We start from the raw sequence: 17,285 nt of genomic DNA, 5'->3' as shown, positions 1-17,285 counted from the left end.
AGAAACGGCTCTGTTTACCTCCCGAGCCCTCCGATTTTATTGGGTTTTATTGCTTTATCTGCCGGAGAAGCCTCGGTTTTATTTTTTCTTTCCTTACTGTAGAAAGGGGCAAAATGCAACATCGGTCCAAAGGGGGGTTGCATTGAAAAAAAGAAGACCGAAAAGGGAAAAAAAAAACACCAAGCCCCAGAAATTGAGGGGATGAGGGGTGTTTGGGAAATCAAGATTAAACGTGGTAGCTGGGAAGGTTCCCCCCTCCCTCCCCTGAATTCCTCTTCTTTGGGGGGGGGGGGCTGCGTATTCCTTCCATCACCGCCCGTTTCATTTTGCAGGAACCGATTTCCTGCTTTGGTTTTGGAGCCTGGAGAGGCCGGTAGAAGTTGGTTCTGGAGAGAGAGAGAGATCGGGGGGCAGAGTGGGGCGCAGAGGCCCCCGCCCTGAATTTGGTGTGTGGGCAACACCTGCAACGTTTCATGGCTGGAGCATCTGGGGGCATCCAGGGCTAAGAAAGGGGTGGGTTATTATGGCCCTGCAGCCTCTTCCTGGGGCTGGCAGGGGGGCTGGAAACCTGGTTTAATTGGAGATGATGATTTGACAGAAAGCGGTGGGCAAATAGTGGGGCGCCTACGAAAGGGAATCGCGTTTTCTCCTCCTTTAACCTGGCTTCTTGTAGAGGAATGTATTGGGAAGGTGGCCTTCCTCCTCCTCCTCCTCTCCTCCACTTTCTCTTCCTCCTCCTTGCTCTTCCTCCTTCCTCCTCCTCCCCTCTTCTTCCCTCTTCTGGACTTTTTTGGATTCTTCTCCATCTTCTTTTTTCTTTCTTCGTGTCCCAGCTTTTACTTCAGGGGGGAACTCAGCAATTCCCTGGTCCTAGTAAAGCGAGAAGAAGGTTGGCTTTCCATTGGCCACGTTACACTAAGCCAGCTCACCCCCAGGTCCTGCCAATCGTGGCTGTGCACAACCCGTAGAGACACACCGAGTTGTGTTCCTTCGGTCCACTCCTTCATGTCGCGAGGCATGTCCTGGTTGCACAGAGCAACTTGAAGGGCCCTTTGCCTCGTCTGGTTCTCCCGGTTTTCCTCAGAGAACTGGACTTCACACCTCGGTGCGTTGTGTAAACATGGCCGGGACTGATGTCTCCAAGAAACCCAAACCAGCTCAGGCTAAGCACAAGAGGCGACTTGGTGAATGTGCGGCCTTAAATGATCTGAAAGGGAGGCAGAGGAGCCTTTCTGACTCACTCTGGTCGCCCCATCCGCCCTGGTGATCTTCCCTTCTGCGACTTTGAAGGGCAGAGTGGTTGTGCACAATCTTTTCAGGTTGAAACGGAATAACAGAGTTGGAAGGGACCTTGTAGGTCATCTAGTCCAACCCCCCTCCGCCCAAGCAGGAGATCCTACCCCATTTCTGACCAATGGCTTTTCTTGAAATGAAGCTCCCACGCCTGGCAGATCCCTATTGAAGGACCCAACTCTGCCAGCTCCATTCCAGCCCCCATCGGGGGTCGTTGAGGAGACGGGGAGGGGCCACCAGGTCCACCATGATGCCTTGGTGACAAACCCCCTAAGCTGTGCCTGAAAGGAGCAGGATGGGCGGCCAATGGCTTCCCAGGGCAGAGATCTGTTTTAGACCCCCATTGTGGGAGGAGCCAAGAGGGGCGGGGCGGGGGCAGGTAGTGGGTGGAGCCATCCCCCAAAGGGGTGGGAACATGTGCCTTTTTTATCCCTCTTCTAGCCTGGGAGCTAAGAGCTGGATGGGGGACCCTTTGGCTCTTACAAGCGGAAAATGTTCACCCCTCTTTTTATGGATTTGAAAGCCCTGATCCATCTGCACTCATCCATTCACATGACATAGTCTACCTGGATGTTAGGATGGACAGCCGCTTCTACCATCCCATTTTATTCTGTCTTTCTCAAGGGTGCCCAAGCTAAATATGTCAGTTTAACCCCCACGGTTTCACTTTGAGAACACCATATGCCGTTTTCTTGAGACCAGTTCTCCCAGTAATCCAGGTTTTGGAAAGTCTCAGTCAGACCCTCTACCCTCCCCATGCCTCCCCCTTTTTTTTTAGCTTGTGTAGTCCTCGGGGAGGAGGTCACAACTATGTCGCCTACATAATTTGAGGTAGTTGTGAAAATCACAAACAACCACAAAGGACCTAAATATTTCAGCATTGACACGTACTTGAAGAGCTTTCTTCTCTCCCACCTTCTTCCTTCCTTCCTTCCTTCCTTCCATCCTTTCTTCCTTCCTCCCTCCCTCCCTTTTTTCCTTCCTTCCCCCTTCCCTCTCCCTCCTCCCTCCCTCCTTTCCTTCCTCTTTCACTTTACTCTCTTCTTCCTTTCCTCCCTCCCTCCTTTTCCTTCTTTCTTTCTTTTCCTTCCTTTTTCTTCTTCCCTCCCTCCCTCCTTCCTTCTTTCCTCCCTTCCCTCCCTTCCCTTCCCTCCCTCAGTCTACGAAACAGATGACCTGACCCCACCATAAACGTGTGCAAGGAAACTAAAATGAAACTCATCCCCTTGAGTTTAAATTTAAACCCGCCGGTTTCAAGCAAAATTTAATCCCGCAGCTTTGAAATACAAGCAACAGGTTTGAAACAAAAAAACAAAACAAAACTTCATCAAACGGTATAATCAAAGTATTTGTGGAGTAGCTGGATTTAAATGGTTCCTTCCCGTTGACAGCTGCTTGGGGGGTTGAGGGGGGCTAACAATGGAATAAAAACAACTAAAAAAAAGAGAAGACAAAACATATATTGAAAGCCTGATAAGAGAAAGCAGTCAGTTTCCCCATCCCAACAAAAGGTGTGCTCGGAGCAAATTCCGAACCCGCTGCTGCTTTCGGCTTCCTTTGGTTTAAAGTTTGCCCAGCTGTCTTAACCAGGGTTTGCCTTCAGCCAAGTTTTGAAACGATCACAAGCTCTGAGGACATGCCAGGAGCCATCAGTTGCCACTTGGCTGTAGCTCTGCCCACTGGTCCAGCTGGCATAAAAATGGGCAAGCTCAATTCACAAATCTACAGAGGAGAGCCTAGGCATAATGGAGCAATGGAGCTTCTAGCTGCAGGGGCAGTACATTTTAGGGAGGAAGCTGTCCAAGAGGGGAAGGCAAGGGACAGTCCTTGTCTTACGGCTGTAATTGGGACCAGACCTTTCATTGCAAAGCAGAGTGATTGCTGAGTCATGTCTGATTTTACGACCTTTTTTTGCCATGATCGTTAAGTGAGTCACTGTGGAGGAGGAGGAGGAGGACTGGGGGATGCTTAATGTCCTATGAGCTTGGCCGTTTTCTTGCAGACGTTTCATGACCCAGCTAGGTAACATCATCCGTGCTAGAAGGGGGTGGGGTTTGAACCAACTCCGTTATTCTGTGCTTCGTGTTCTGCATAACATTTCACAACCGCAGGACATTCGTGGCCCAATGAAGCCAGAGAATCCTTGAGGGAAGCGTAGAAGAAGGATTCATTCTGCTTCTGGATCAGCCTCCTTTGCAGAACTACCTCCCCCCGGGCGATCTCTCTCCCGCATTGCCCCACAAACGATTCCCCGGGAACCGGTTTTTTCTTCTTCTCCTTGTTGCCTGTTTTATCTCCGGCAATCGAAGCGGCCTCATTAGAGCTCAGCATCTTAGAAGCCAGGAAGACATTTGAAAAGATCTCGCCCAGAGAGGCTCTTTCAGTTTTTCCTGTCCTGGGAGAAAGGAAAAACACGGCCCAGAGGATGTCTGCCTCCGTCTGAAAGGCTTCTGGCTTATTTCCTTTTATTTATTCATTTATTTGGAAAGGCCGGGCCTTTCAGGATGTCATCTCCAATTCAATAAGCTAAAAATTGGATTGCATTTGCTATCCATCTCGTCTCGGGCGCTTGGCAGGGTCTAGCCAGCCAGGGCAGTGATGATGGCGAACCTATTCGGCACCGGGTGTGTGCATGTGTGTGTGAGCTGGATCACCAGAACCCCAAAGACCAGCTGGCCAGTGCGGGCATGTCTAGTTTTGGGACATTTTGGGGGGCATTTTCCGTGCCATTTTTGGCCTGAAAAATGCCCTGGGTTTTGGCCATTTTCAGGCTATTTTCAGGCCATTTTCCAGCACTCCGGTGCCCACAATGACCAGCTGGCCAGTGCATGCATGCCTGGTTTTTTGGCTGTTTTGGGGGCTGTTTTCAGGACATTTTTCGAGCCACTTTCTGGTGCTCTGGCGCCCGCAAAGACCAGCTGGCCGGCATGCCAGAAACCGGAAGAGTAGCTGACAATGGTGCACATGCCCACACGGAAGGCTCTGTGTGCCACCTCTGGCACGCTTGCCATAGGTTTGCCATCACAGAGCTAGGGCATCCAACCCCGGATCTCCACGAAACATCTCCCCCACCACCACACACACACATGGATGTATCCCCGGAGCCAAACGTCCCATTTCTGCCCCACCCTCCTTCCCTTCAACAGCTGTCTTGACACGACAGTCCTTTGATTCCGCTGCTGGGCCAGGAAACGCTCTGGGTTCCTGTTTGAATTGGCAGAGTGTATTTATTTGGCAAGCCTTAAAGATCAACAAGAGAGAGACAGGGGGAAAAAAGGGGAGGGGGATATCTAACTCTTTCAACGCCAAAGGCACAACAGTAGTCACAGGAATCTAGGGAAATGAACTGGGAACTGGAGCTGAGTTGTTCGCAGGGTGAAATCCGTAGCTTTCTACAGGTAGACCTGGGTTTGCAACGGTTCATGTAGAAATTCAAATGCTTGGCAACTGGCATGTCCTTACACCAGTTGCAGTGTTCCCAGGGCCACGCGATCCCCTTTTGCGACCTTCAGATTAGCCAAACACAAAGGGAGGAAGCCAGATTCGCTTAACGACCGTGTTACTGATTTAACAACGGCCGGCGACTCGCTTAACAAGCGTGGCAGGAAAGGTCATAAAATGAGGCCGAAGGAAGACAACACCTTGCTTGGTGACCCGTGTCTCACTTAGTGGACAAACTTCGGGGACACGGTTGCAATCGTAAGTCAAGGACTACCTGTACAGCTTTAAAGAACTTTCTTTGGAGAAGCACACAAGGCTCTTTCGCTGGGTTTTTAAGGCTTTCTTGGGGTTTTTTTAGACCTTCAAAACCGCCCTTCCCAGAAAGATATCGCTCTCAATTTTATTTTTTTGTTATTTGTACATGATGTTCCTTCCTTTTGGGGGGGTTGGGGGAGAGGAGAAAAGCTCTTAGTTTTATTGCCTTTCGGCTTACGAAGGAGCTAATTTATTCACTGATGTGGCACTTTGACATTCGGGGCTGAAAAGGAGAGAAAAGGAGGCACAGATTTTAAATTAGAAACTCACGTCGCCCTCTTGCCATGCTCAATGAGATTTTGGGCCCTGCTGAATTGGGTAAGGCTTACTCCGAAGTAAATAATACTTGGTGCTGAAAGAAATAATACTCTGCAGTGATGGTGTTGCTCTATATTACCTTGGTAAGACCATACTTGGAATTCAGTGTCCAGTTCTGGCCACCATGATACCAGAAAGATGTTGAGACTCTAGAAAGAGTGCGGAGAAGAGCCACCAAGAGGGTTGGGCGGCTGGAGGATGAAACATAGGAAGAATGCAATAATGGCGAATATCTGTAGTTCGGGGGTAGGATGAGGGCGGAGGTTCATCCTCCGAACTTGTCGGTTGGTTTCCGAACGTTTCATTACCAAGCTAGGTAACATCTTCAGTGCAGATGGATGACAGGGGGTGAAAGTGTCATTCTTCTGTTTATAGGGGCTTATAAAGGATGATAGATCAAGAGGGGAGGGAGGGAGATGGGTGGAGAGAGAGAGAGAGAGAGAAAGAAAAAGAAAGAAAGAAAAGAAAGAAAGAAAGAAAGAAAGAAAGAAAGAAAGAAAGAAAGAAAGAAAGAAAGAAAGAAAGAAAGAAAGAAAGAAAGAAACTATTTTAGTGTATAATAATAGGTGTTGTGCTGTGTTTTGCGAGCTTCTAAGGACCCCGTCATGGAGGACTGATTCAACTAAGCTGGGCACAATGGCCAGCCATACTTCTGCGTGTGCTTGTGAGAAGGATCATCTTCTATATTTAGAGCATTATTAAGAGGTTTCCTCCTTTTTTTAAAAAAATGAGATAGCTGTAGCACTCCTTCTTTGCCATAGGCCTCAACTGGGAACAAGAATGCTGTTTCCAGAAAAAGAAAAGAAAAAAGAATTCAAGCGATTGAAATTCTTATACAGTCATTAAAAAGGCTATTTTCCCCCCTGTATTCTTCTCCTCTTTCTCCATCACTCCGTCTTCTCCTTGTCTTTCTTCCTCTTCCCTCTCTTTCCACCATTCCTTTTCCTTCTTTTTCTCTTTCTTGTCCTCCTTATCTATCTTCTCCGTTTCCTTCCCTTCCCCTTCTTCTTGTCCTCCTTCCTTTCTACCATTATTTCTCCTTTTCTTTTTCCTTCTGCTTCTCCTTCTTCTTGTCCTCCTTCCTTCCTTCCTTCCTTCCTTCCTCCTCCTCCAGAATCGTTTGGCTAGCTCTATAGCAAACACGAAAAGCATTTTAGAGTTAGACAGCAGAGGAATTATCCGAAGGGTGGCAGGCTGGACACGTCAGTTCCACGAATCCCTTCTGTACTCTAGTTCCTCCGATGGGCTGAAAGCTCAGGTGTTTCCTTGGCTTTACTCCCTTCGTCTGCCTTGCGGTGGTTCTGAGGCGGTCCTTTTAACCCCCTGCCGTCTCCTCTGGACACAGCCAAAGACGAACAAAAGCTCCTCGAAGATACACCATCCATTTCTTTTTTCCTCCGTCCAAGTCAAACCAAGCCTTGCTCTGTTTGTGTGCAGCCTTTCCTGGCAGCTCTCGAAGCCTCAGCGTGCTTTGGAGCTCAGCGATGTTGAAATAACGCAATTTCCAGTTGAGATCAGGTCTTGAGGGTGATGGAAACCAGATGCTAGATGGCCTTTGAATGTGGGGGTTTATTTATTTATTTATTTCCCTCCTCCTCTCTTGGCACACTGATCCACATATTCACTGTTATGACAGAGCAGGCCTAATTCCATTAACATCTATTTACTTTTTAGCATCTCGAGTACAGGGAAGGGCTGACGATGGCTGAGAAGCTTGGAGGCTGTGTGAGTGTGTGTGTGTGTGTGTGTGTGTGTGAGAGAGAGAGAGAGAGAGAGAGAATGAAAGAGAAAGAGAGGAGAGAGAGACAGAATGAGAGAGGTAGAGAATGAGACAGAATGAAAGAGAGTGTGAGAGAATGGAACAAGAGAAAGAGAGAGAAAAAGAAAGTATGAGAAAGAGAAAGAAAGAATGAGAGTGAGTATGAGAGAAAGAGAATGAGAATGAGAGCCAAAAGAGAGAAAGGGAGAGAAAGAGAAAGAATTAGAGTATGAGAGAAAGAGAAGAAGGAGAAAGGGAATGAGAATGAGAGACAAAAGAGGGAGAAAAAGAGAGAGAGAATGAGAGAGAAAGAGAGAGGGAAGAGAATGAGAGACAGAGAGAATGTGTGTGAGAAAGAGGAGAGAAGAGAGAGAATGAGAAAGAGAGAGAGACAGAGAGCTTGTCCAGACCAAACTTCCTTCTTTCAACTGGTCCATGGAGGCAATTTGGCAAAAGTCACCTCCCTCTGGATCGATCTTCAAACAGTAAATTGCTATTTTATTTTATTTAAAAAAAAAACAACAACGCCCAGCTCACTGGATGCCTCTTAGAACAGGGGAACGGCTGCTTTCCAGCTGGGTGGAAAGTCAACACCAATTGTGACCAGAGGATGTTGCGTCCATCCTAAATGTGATCAAATGCCCAAACTGCAGTCATATATGACCGTGGGGACACTGGGTCAGTCATAAGCGCGAGGACAGGCTGTAAACCACTTCTTTCTTCGTTGCCACTGTGAGTTCAAACAGTCGCTAAACAAGTAGCCATTAAGTGAGGACTAGCTGTCCCGGGTGGGGAAACGCCGCTGTCCTAGGTGCTGAATAAAGAGCTCTTATTGGCACAAGCAGTGTTGCTCTTCACTCAGCAAAACACAGAGGTCTTGTGAATAATGCCGGCCTATTCCAAAACAGTTGTGTGGTATGCAACCTTTCGCTTCCACGTCATAAAGGGACCGGATACAATATAAAATTATATTGTATCCGGTCCCTTTTGCTCAAAGGTTTTGGTGCAGCCACTCTTCCACCCATTTTTCTCCCGAGTTGCACCACCTCTCAATCAACCAGAGAATAGGGAGAATCATCTTACCATAGGGATCTTTATTTTTATTTATTTTTACTCTTATTTTTGTTTCTATTTATTTATTTATACATTTTTATTGACCCCCTATCTTACCATAGGGTTTTTTTATTTATTCTGATTCTGATTTACTTATTTACCTATTTACTTACTTATCTATAAAATTTATTGGCCACCTTTCTTGCCATAGGGGTTTTTATTGATTCTGATTTATTTATTTGTTTGTTTATCTATCTACTTATTTATTTATAAACAAAAGAAAAAAAGGGAAAAAAAAACAAGAAAAGTCCAGTTGCCTTTTGGAAAAGCGTCCAAAACGGTTTAGAACCCATCTAGCTTCCCTCTCCTCCCTCCAGGATGGTTGTCAATTGGCGTTTTTGGTGGGAAGTAGCTAAAGAACTGGACCTTGGACGAGACGGATCACGCTAACATGCATTTCCTCTTTGCTGTGCAGCTTATCTCCAGCGATGCTGATGGAGCCATTCAAAGGGCTGGCCGGTTCCGAGTGGAAAATGGCTCGGTTGATGAGGTGAGTGGAAACCTTCCTCCACTGATGAAGAGTGTTGGCTTTGTGTCTAGCAGGGCGGGCAGGTGAGGGAGAAGACACCATGCTTCTTCTCACTGTCCCTCTAGGGTCTCCCAGGTGGCCATCTTCCAAACGAGACTTGCATTTGGGTGGGGACTCGAATCTCCAGGTTGCAGGCTCAACAGGGTGTTTAGAATAGAATAGAGCTGGAAGGGACTTTGGAGGTCCTCTAGTCCAACCCCTGCTCAAGCAGGAGATCCTATACCACTTTAGACAAGTGGCTGTCCAGGCTCTTCTTAAAAACCTTTAGTGTTGGAGCCTTTCGCAACTTCTGGAGGCAAGGAGTTCCACTGGCTAATTGTCCTCCCTGTTAGGAAATTCCTCCTTAATTCCAGGTTGCTTCTCTCCTGGATCAGTTTCCATCCATTGTTTCTTGGTCCCAGTTGGTCTCGCTCTGTGGGAGAGTCCTTCCCAGTTCCTCTTTTCTATTTCAGAACGCCGATTACACTCCCGGGACGTGGCACAGAACGGATGTCCACTTGGAGAACCCGGGCTATCACACCAGATGGTACTTCAAGTATTTTCTAGGAAAAGGTAGTGATGCTTTATGGGGTGTGGGCACGCATGACACGTCGGTGGTTTAGAAGCAGGGCTGAATGAAAGGAATGGTGGCGCAGTGGTTAGGGTGCAGCGTGGCAGGCTAATTCTGCATTCCACTGCCAGGAGTTCGATTCTTGAGGGGGCTCAAGGTTGACTCCGCATTCTGTCTTTCCGAGATTGGTACAAGGAGGAGCCCGATTGTTGGGGGCAATTGGCTGACTCTGTAAACTGCATAGAGAGGGCTGTAAAAGCTCTGTGAAGCAGTATATCATTCTATTCCATTCCATTCCATTCCATTTTCTATTCTATTCTATTCTATTCTATTCTATTCTATTCTATTGCATTATTTAATTTTCACTGAAATGAAAATCAAAGGAAGAGAGTCTCATTATTATTATTTTTCCCCATCTCTCTTTGTCCTGGCCTCCAGCTTATTTCTTCAACATGTGTTGCAAGCCATTTTTGGGGTGGGGGGGAGAAACCCCTGAAGTTGGTATGGGAAGTGTCAGAGTATATTCATGAACTGGAATAGAGCTTGGTAACAAGGTCAGCCAATGAGGACTGTTTTTGGAAACTGAAACTAGAAGTAGCCAAGGCTGGAAACTGAAACTAGAAGTAGCCAAGGCTGGAAACTGAAACTAGAAGTAGCCAAGGCTTCTGTGTTAAGCTCTGCAGCCTCTGCTGAGCTCTGAGTCTGTCTATTGAAGATGAAACTAGTCTGCCTGCTTGCTGAAGACTGGGGCTTTGCTCTGAACTTGCAACGTGTTTCTGTCTGAGTTTGCTCCATGTTGGAGAAATCTACAACTGGTTTGTAAAATCTACTTATGTTTATATATATGTTAAATGAAGCATCAGCCCTCTGTGTTTGTTCTTCTGGTGCTGATCTATTGCTGCAAAACTCAATAGCAAGAGGTGGTCCATTGCTACGATCTCTCTGCCTCACTCATTTCCCTCTGGCTGATGAAGTGGCTTGGACAAAGTTGAACAAAGTTTGGCCCAAGTGTCCAGGATTCAAGTTTTAGTGAACCTTGGGGCTGGATGATTGAGTCTTTGGGTGTCGCTCTTTTAGCCCCCAAAATAAATTGTGTGTTATGAGGGGGGAGGGAATCACCAATTCCAAATGTGTTTTTTTGTTTTTCCTTCCCAGTTCACCAGAACTATGTCGGCATGGATGCGGAGAAGAACCCCTTTTTCTTATCCGTTGTGCTCTCTGACCAAAACAATCAGCGTGTCCCTCAATACCGAGCGATCCTCTGGAGGAAAACAGTAAGCGGCAGATGAAACTATGTGATCGGGCTTCGTTTTTGGGGGAGGAAAATAAGACAAAAACTTTTTTTTTGCCTCTGCCTACCAGCATCCATCGCTATTCATCAAGCTAGCATCCTGTCAGTGTGTGAGAGAGTTGAGGGCTTTTTGGAAATTGAAACAGTATTTGCTGTGTGAGCCAGAAGGAGACAGCAAGGAGCCTGGGCGTGGCTTAGCTCAACTGTTTTGTACTAAAGCTGCTTGGTGCTGTGAAACTGAAAGTGAAACTCTCCTCTGCTTGTGTTTTGCATTTGGAATGGATTTCTTTTCCGGTGTGGAGGGGGAGCAGAACTCCTTGGCATCAGAGCGTGTTAATAATAATAATAATAATATAGGAAATACTCTAAATGTTCCGATGGTCATTTAGAAAAATAATCCTTTCTTAGTGAGCCCCTAGAAGCCAAGAGGAACATATGTGCCAAATTTCAAGATTGTAGGCTTTACGGTTCTGGATATTTTGTGATGATGCGTGAGGGGCATTTCACGTTTATATAGGGAGATATGAAAATATATAAATAAACTGTTAAAAAAATAACAATTCTCAAGTCCACCTGATATCTGACAGACCTCTGTGTTAACACAATTCTCTTACAGGGTACCCAGAAAATTTGCCTCCCTTATAGCCCGACGAAAACCTTGTCTGTAAAATCCATTTTAAGGTAAGGAAGAACCACCCACCCCCTGCCTTCCCCAGTTGTTTTGCACGAGGATCTGAGGTCTCCCTTCCTTGCTTGCTTTACAGTGCCATGAATCTTGACAAATTTGAGAAAGGGCCTCGGGAGATCTTTCACCCGGAAATTCAAAAGGTATCTTCATTTATTCATTCATTCAATTTGTTAAATGTCAAAGAGGGGCTATTCTACGTAACAGTTTTTGAGCCAAGTCGCACTGGCAAGGCAAGGTTTAAGTAACGTCTGTTTATTGCTCACTTATCACAGTGTCAAATAATTAGATTAGATTAACAGAGTCAGAAGGGACCTTGTAAATCATCTAGTCCAACCCCCGGAAAAAAAACCACACAGTTAAAAGGGAGGAATGAAAAGAAATGGAAACATAACATTATCGAAGTAATGAAATCATAATGATGAATGAGGGAAGAAACTAGGTGTTTTCAAACTGGGCACCTTTAAGACTTGTGGACTTGAATTCCCAGAATTCTTCATGCTAGCTGGGGAATTCTGGGAGTAGAAGATCCACAAGTCTTAAAGTTGCTAAGTTTGGAGAGCCCTGAAATAAATAAAGAAGGTACAGTAATAAATACAGATTTAACCATAAACCACCCAAACTGCTTTGAACTAGTGGGCAGTTTATTTTTATTTTTAAAAAAGTTCTAAATAAATAGGTCTGTTGTTTCTTATGAGGGAGGGGTGAAGATCTCAACATTCCAGGGAATTAGACTGTATATTCTGTTTCTTTATGGCATTTACATGGCTGTCCATCTCAAATACGTGACTTTGGATGATTAACAATGGCTAAAACCAGATCAGAGCAATCCCAAGTAATAAAGTATAGAAGCCATTAAAAAAAAAACAGCCAATAAGAATTGACACATCAAAAGACAAATCAAATCAATAAGGAGGAAACTACACCCCTGCTAACGCTGCTAGGGCAAGCTATTGTATATAAACAACCCCATTTCCCTTCTAGCGCTGATGATACCTGGTCGGGCAATGAAACCTCTGCAAGCAAACAACCAAGCTCAGAGATACTGTAGATAAACTGTATACAAACATCCCAAAATAAAGGAATATTAAAAAAATATTTCTCTTTTCTCTCTCTCCCTCTCTCTCGGTTATCCAGGATTTATTAGTCCTAGAAGAGCAAGAGGTAATCTGAAGGCCAATTTTTAAAATTTATTTTTATTGCTTTTAAAATAATGACCAAAAAACGGGGGGAAACCACCAAGATAATTATGATAAACATGAATATGTTGTCAGAGAAAAGAGGGGAAAACACACGGGAAGTGCTTTTTTTTAAAGAAGTGAAAAAAATACAACAAAGGGGGAAAAAAGGAAAAATAGTATATCATTTTAACAGTAAATAGTTATAATTCCATATGTACTTATTTAATGCAAATATTCAAGCGTGTCTATATTTTAATACATTAATACAACTATCCCCTTTTAAACAGCAGTAAATGGGGCAAAACTCACTTAACAACTGTCTCATTTAGCAACATAAATTTTGGGCTCAATTGTTATAAGTAAAGAACTACCTGTAATGGAAACTTCGATGTAATCTTGTTCTCTGTCTCACAGGGCTCTGTCAATTTCAAGTTTGGAATTCTTTATGCCAAAGATGGACAGCTAACGGATGATGAAATGTTTAGCAACGGTAAGTGTGCGATTGGTTCACTCCCTCTTGCTGGGCGCAAAGAACCAGGCGCCTTAGTTGAGTTCAAAGCACATCCTGTCTATATCCAAGAATCTGGTCAACTAACGGTCAAAGCTAAATTGGCACTAGATAACAGTCAACAGGATTCACAGGAGGGCTAGACTTGGGTCTTTTGTGGCAACGCAATGATTCCAAACTGATGACACATTTAACTCCGCCTTCCAGCTCTGCCTACTCGTCTCCTATACCTCTGTTTTCACTGAGCAATGGAGACATCAACTCTTAGTAGAACAGTTGGTGCTGAGTTTAGGGTTGTTAGTGCCCTTTGCTGGCTAAAAAATAATGGAAAAGAGTTTGTGGAGAACACCAGGGTGAAATGACTGGTCTTAGATCAGGTGTGGCTAGCTGCCTGGCGGGGAAACAGACACACTTTCCCAGGCCTGCAAAGTAACTAAAGTGACGTTTTCTTCTCGTTCTTTGATATTCTGGCTACTGTAAGCAAAGCCTGTCCATAGTGGCTTCATGTTCACCATTGTTGACCAATGAGTTGTGCTGTCCATTGCCACCGATCTTTCTTGATCCATCTTTATTTTTTCCTTACGTTATTCCGCCAGGGGAAACACTGATGATACCACAATGACACTGGGCCCGATCTTGCCTATTTGACTTGCCTTTCCCCTCCCCACCCTGACCTCCCCCAATGAAATAAGACGAAGTTCCTACAAGCTTTTTTGTTTGATGCGGATCTGCTTTTGCCAGCAGCAAAAAATAAATTATCTTGCAGCTTCTTGGGAACATTGATTTTCTTGCAAATTGCATTTTTTAAAAAAAAAAAAAATCTCCCCATCAGCTGCTGGTACATTTCCGTCTTCTGCTAAAATGTTTGCCTGCATTTCACAATTTGTTTTCTCCTCCATGTCTCCCAACAGCAGCTAGAGATATTTCAGAATGTGCTTTTGGGACATTTCTGTGTTTATATGACTAAAAGCTCTGGCAACTCTTAACGCTGTGGTTATGTTTGCAAAGCCAGCTTGACATGTTTGTGTGCTCCGTCGCCAGAGGGATAACAAAATAAACCTTCATTTGCTTGGCTTCCTCATCCCGTCCCAACACTCTTTCCTTTGTTCTTGTCACCGAATAATCCTCCGTGTTTCCAGGAAGAGAATTTAGCCCGGCTTTTGGATGGATGCTGCTAATTGCTTTTAAATCCGTCTTCTGCCCTCTGCAGGTCTGGAACCGTTAGTATCCACCAGTTCAAGTTTTCCTCTCTTTTTTGTGTGACAGTGCTTGCTTTAACCACTTGGCTCTTTTGCCATATGTCCTTTCATCATAACCTGAGATTGTTGTATCCTTTTTTTTTTTTTGTTGGCAATCAAATCTATCTTTTGGCCTTCTCAGTAATCCAACACCATTTGTTGGGGAGGGTGTATGGTCTCTTGCTTGGGTGGGGCGGTTTGGACTAGATGACCTGAAAGGTCCCTTCCAACTCTGTTAATCTCTCTCTCTCTCTCTCTCCCTCCTCCTCATTTCTTTCCAATATGTAGAAACTGGGAGTGAAACTTTCCAGAGGTTGTTGAGCCTCTTGGGGGACATGGTCACCCTCAAGGGCTGGACCGGCTACCGAGGAGGATTGGACACCAAAAGTAAGTGGACGCTTGGTATTCTGTGCTTCTACTCAGAGAAGTGTGGTGGGGGGAGGGGCACACTATTTTGTAGTGGGGGAGGGAGGCCTTTGGAGGACTCTATTCCAAAAGCCCAACAGAGGCAGGATAAAGAGAGAGAGGGACCAGTGCAAATCAACTTCAAATGATGACATTGAGTTGAGCTTTCATTACCTTTCAAACACTGCAGAATCCTGGGAACTGAAGTCCACATCTCTTAAAAGTGGCTAGCTTCAAAAAATCCTCGAAAAATCAACCCACCCAAAATGTTATTTTTCTGCCATTTTTTATTTTTTTTTATTGGCAGATGACACAACAGGGATTTCTTCCATCTACACCGTCTACCAAGGGCATGAGATCATGTTCCACGTCTCCACCATGCTTCCATACTCAAAGGAGAACAAACAGCAAGTGTGTGGTTTTCCGTGTTGGTTGGTTTGCAAACCGCAATCACCGGGAAGGGAAGGGCGGAGCATTGAACCGCGTTTCGGCAATATCCGACATCATTACGGCAACAGGGGTTGGCAAGGCCAAGTGCAGTGAAGAACAGCTCAATTGGTTAAATAATCTTGAGCTAAGGCAAGGAAAGGGAGATTTTTGCCTTCTGGTCCATTTAATGTATACCATTACGAAGCTATCTTTCCATATTAGGTGGGAAGCGCAGGAAGTGAAAACCGAGAGCATCACTGGGAGGGAATCCAATGCTGAGATCTATTGGATTCTCCTTTTGCAGGTAGAAAGGAAGAGGCACATCGGAAATGACATTGTCACCATCGTGTTCCAGGAAGGAGAAGAAACTTCACCTGCTTTCAAACCATCCATGATCCGGTCTCACTTTACACGTATCTTTCCCTCGCTACTCGCTACTCATGTCTGCTGTTTTGTCCTTTAGAACAGGTTCAGTTTTAAACTTTCCCTCCATGGTTTAATGGTCAAACGCTGGAGAAATCAGGAGATTCAGGCAGTTCAAATGAGTGCAAAGATTTATCGTAAGCCTAACCTCCCTACAAGAATCTGACCAACTAACCGTCAAAAGAAATGATAAGAAAGGAATTCAAGGCAGGCTGGACTTAGATCTCTTGTGGGCGCACAGGGACTCGTGACTTATGACAAGCTTAACCCCTCCTTTGGGCTCAGCCTGGTCATCTCCTGCATCTCCTTCCTTGGTATCATGCGTGGAACACCAACACACGTTTTGAAACACACTATAATTGGAATTCAAACGGCTCTCAAGCGGGGTTCTGAACATGGAAGCTGTAATGAGTTAAATGACTGCCAAATAGGTTTTGTTGTACATTTGGGGACTTACCGGGACTGAGGCAGCTACACCCTGGCTATCTCGTGTTTTTACATTTGTAATCATCATCAGCTTGGGTGCCATTGGAGCGTAGTTTGATACCCGTGTTAAAAATTTCAGTGCCTTGCTGAATTGGATCTTTAATTTCAGCCAAAATTTGCTGACCTTTGGGGAGGAGAGCGGTTCCAAAATATAATCCCCTGGCTTAATGACTGGAAATTGGTATCCTTAACTAACCCTGCAGATATTTTTGCCTTAGTGCGATATAATAAACAAAGCGATAGCTACAGGTAGGTGCTAACTCTGGTCCAACTACTCCTTCCTATAGCACTTAGACTTTATATAGCACTTCATGGTGCTTTACAGCCCTGTCTAAGCAGTTTATAGAGTCAGCTTCTTGCCCCCAACCATCTGGGTCCTCATTTTACCGACCTCGGAAGGAGGGGAGGCTGAGTCGATCTTGAGCTGGTCAGGATTGAACTGCTGGCAGTCAGCAGAATTAGCCTGCAGTTCTGCATTCCAGCCACTGGGGGGAGGGAAGGCAGAGCTGAACCAGACAGTTATAGACCCTCTTTTAGTGACCATCTGACGACACAACGGGGCTCAAAAAGTGACGGCGGCTGTTCCTCACATGTATGACTCTCAGAGCAGCATGAAATGTTGACTGTTTTTTTTAATAGGGTGGCAAATACGGATTTATTGGGGAATAATTCCAAGTCCCAAATCATCAGACTGTCGTTCTCCCTTTCTCTCCTTCCTGTCTCTCCCTCCTCTGTAGGCTGAAAATTTTTTCAGAAGAAAGTGTTCCTCTCTTTGGGCCTCCGCTTCCTTCCCCGCCGGTGTTCACCGACCACCAGGAATTCAGGGATTTCCTTCTGGTCAAATGTAAATATTAAAATGTTCCTCCTTTGCCGTCTTCAGCTTAATCTTGGCCTCAAGATCCTTCCCTGAAATTGGCCTACCCAAAGCCAGGCATTCATCCATCCGGCACCTTAGCAAGTTGATTGTCAGGGAAGAAGGAAATCCTTGCAGGAAATATTTGGCTGTGCGAAATATATGTACATATTCATCATTCCTAATCTTGTAGGATTCAGTGGAGGCAGCAGGAATGTATTTGAAGGGCTGTTTTTCAAGGAGAGCTCCAGCTAACTCTCTTTCTATGACACTTGGCGTGTATATACTACTTTAAGTAGAAGGTATTTGTAGTTTGAGGTTGAATTTGTAGGTACTCTCTGAGCTGGGTGGTTTTCTTGCAGACGTTTCATGACCCAGCTAGGTAACGCCATCAGTGCTAGAAGGGAGTGGGGTTTGCTCCCAGCTTACTTTCATTTGCCACTTGTATATAAACAGAGAGCAAACTCA

At 45.2% G+C, this 17,285-nt stretch overlaps 1 protein-coding gene across 3 annotated transcripts in view; it reads left to right on the top strand.

Moving 5' to 3' along the window:
• Positions 1 to 17,285, top strand: part of GARNL3 (GTPase activating Rap/RanGAP domain like 3) — a 46,161-nt gene that overhangs the window by 15,946 nt on the left and 12,930 nt on the right. For all 3 annotated transcript variants that reach the window (XM_026689255.2, XM_026689253.2, XM_026689254.2), the window contains exons 3-14: positions 8,655 to 8,729; positions 9,221 to 9,320; positions 10,474 to 10,592; positions 11,226 to 11,290; positions 11,374 to 11,437; positions 12,432 to 12,458; positions 12,890 to 12,965; positions 14,510 to 14,608; positions 14,934 to 15,037; positions 15,360 to 15,468; positions 16,168 to 16,213; positions 16,702 to 16,808. In XM_026689255.2, the coding sequence (XP_026545040.2) occupies positions 10,494 to 10,592; positions 11,226 to 11,290; positions 11,374 to 11,437; positions 12,432 to 12,458; positions 12,890 to 12,965; positions 14,510 to 14,608; positions 14,934 to 15,037; positions 15,360 to 15,468; positions 16,168 to 16,213; positions 16,702 to 16,808 (796 nt within the window). In that variant the 5' untranslated portion in view covers positions 8,655 to 8,729; positions 9,221 to 9,320; positions 10,474 to 10,493. The remainder of the gene's footprint in view (positions 1 to 8,654; positions 8,730 to 9,220; positions 9,321 to 10,473; positions 10,593 to 11,225; positions 11,291 to 11,373; positions 11,438 to 12,431; positions 12,459 to 12,889; positions 12,966 to 14,509; positions 14,609 to 14,933; positions 15,038 to 15,359; positions 15,469 to 16,167; positions 16,214 to 16,701; positions 16,809 to 17,285) is intronic.

The sequence above is a fragment of the Notechis scutatus genome, chromosome 15, assembly GCF_049901735.1.
Source record: "Notechis scutatus isolate UNSWTSFEM ecotype Mainland chromosome 15, rNotScu1.2, whole genome shotgun sequence".
NCBI lineage: Eukaryota > Metazoa > Chordata > Lepidosauria > Squamata > Elapidae > Notechis > Notechis scutatus.
This window is presented reverse-complemented; position numbering and strand designations above follow the sequence as displayed.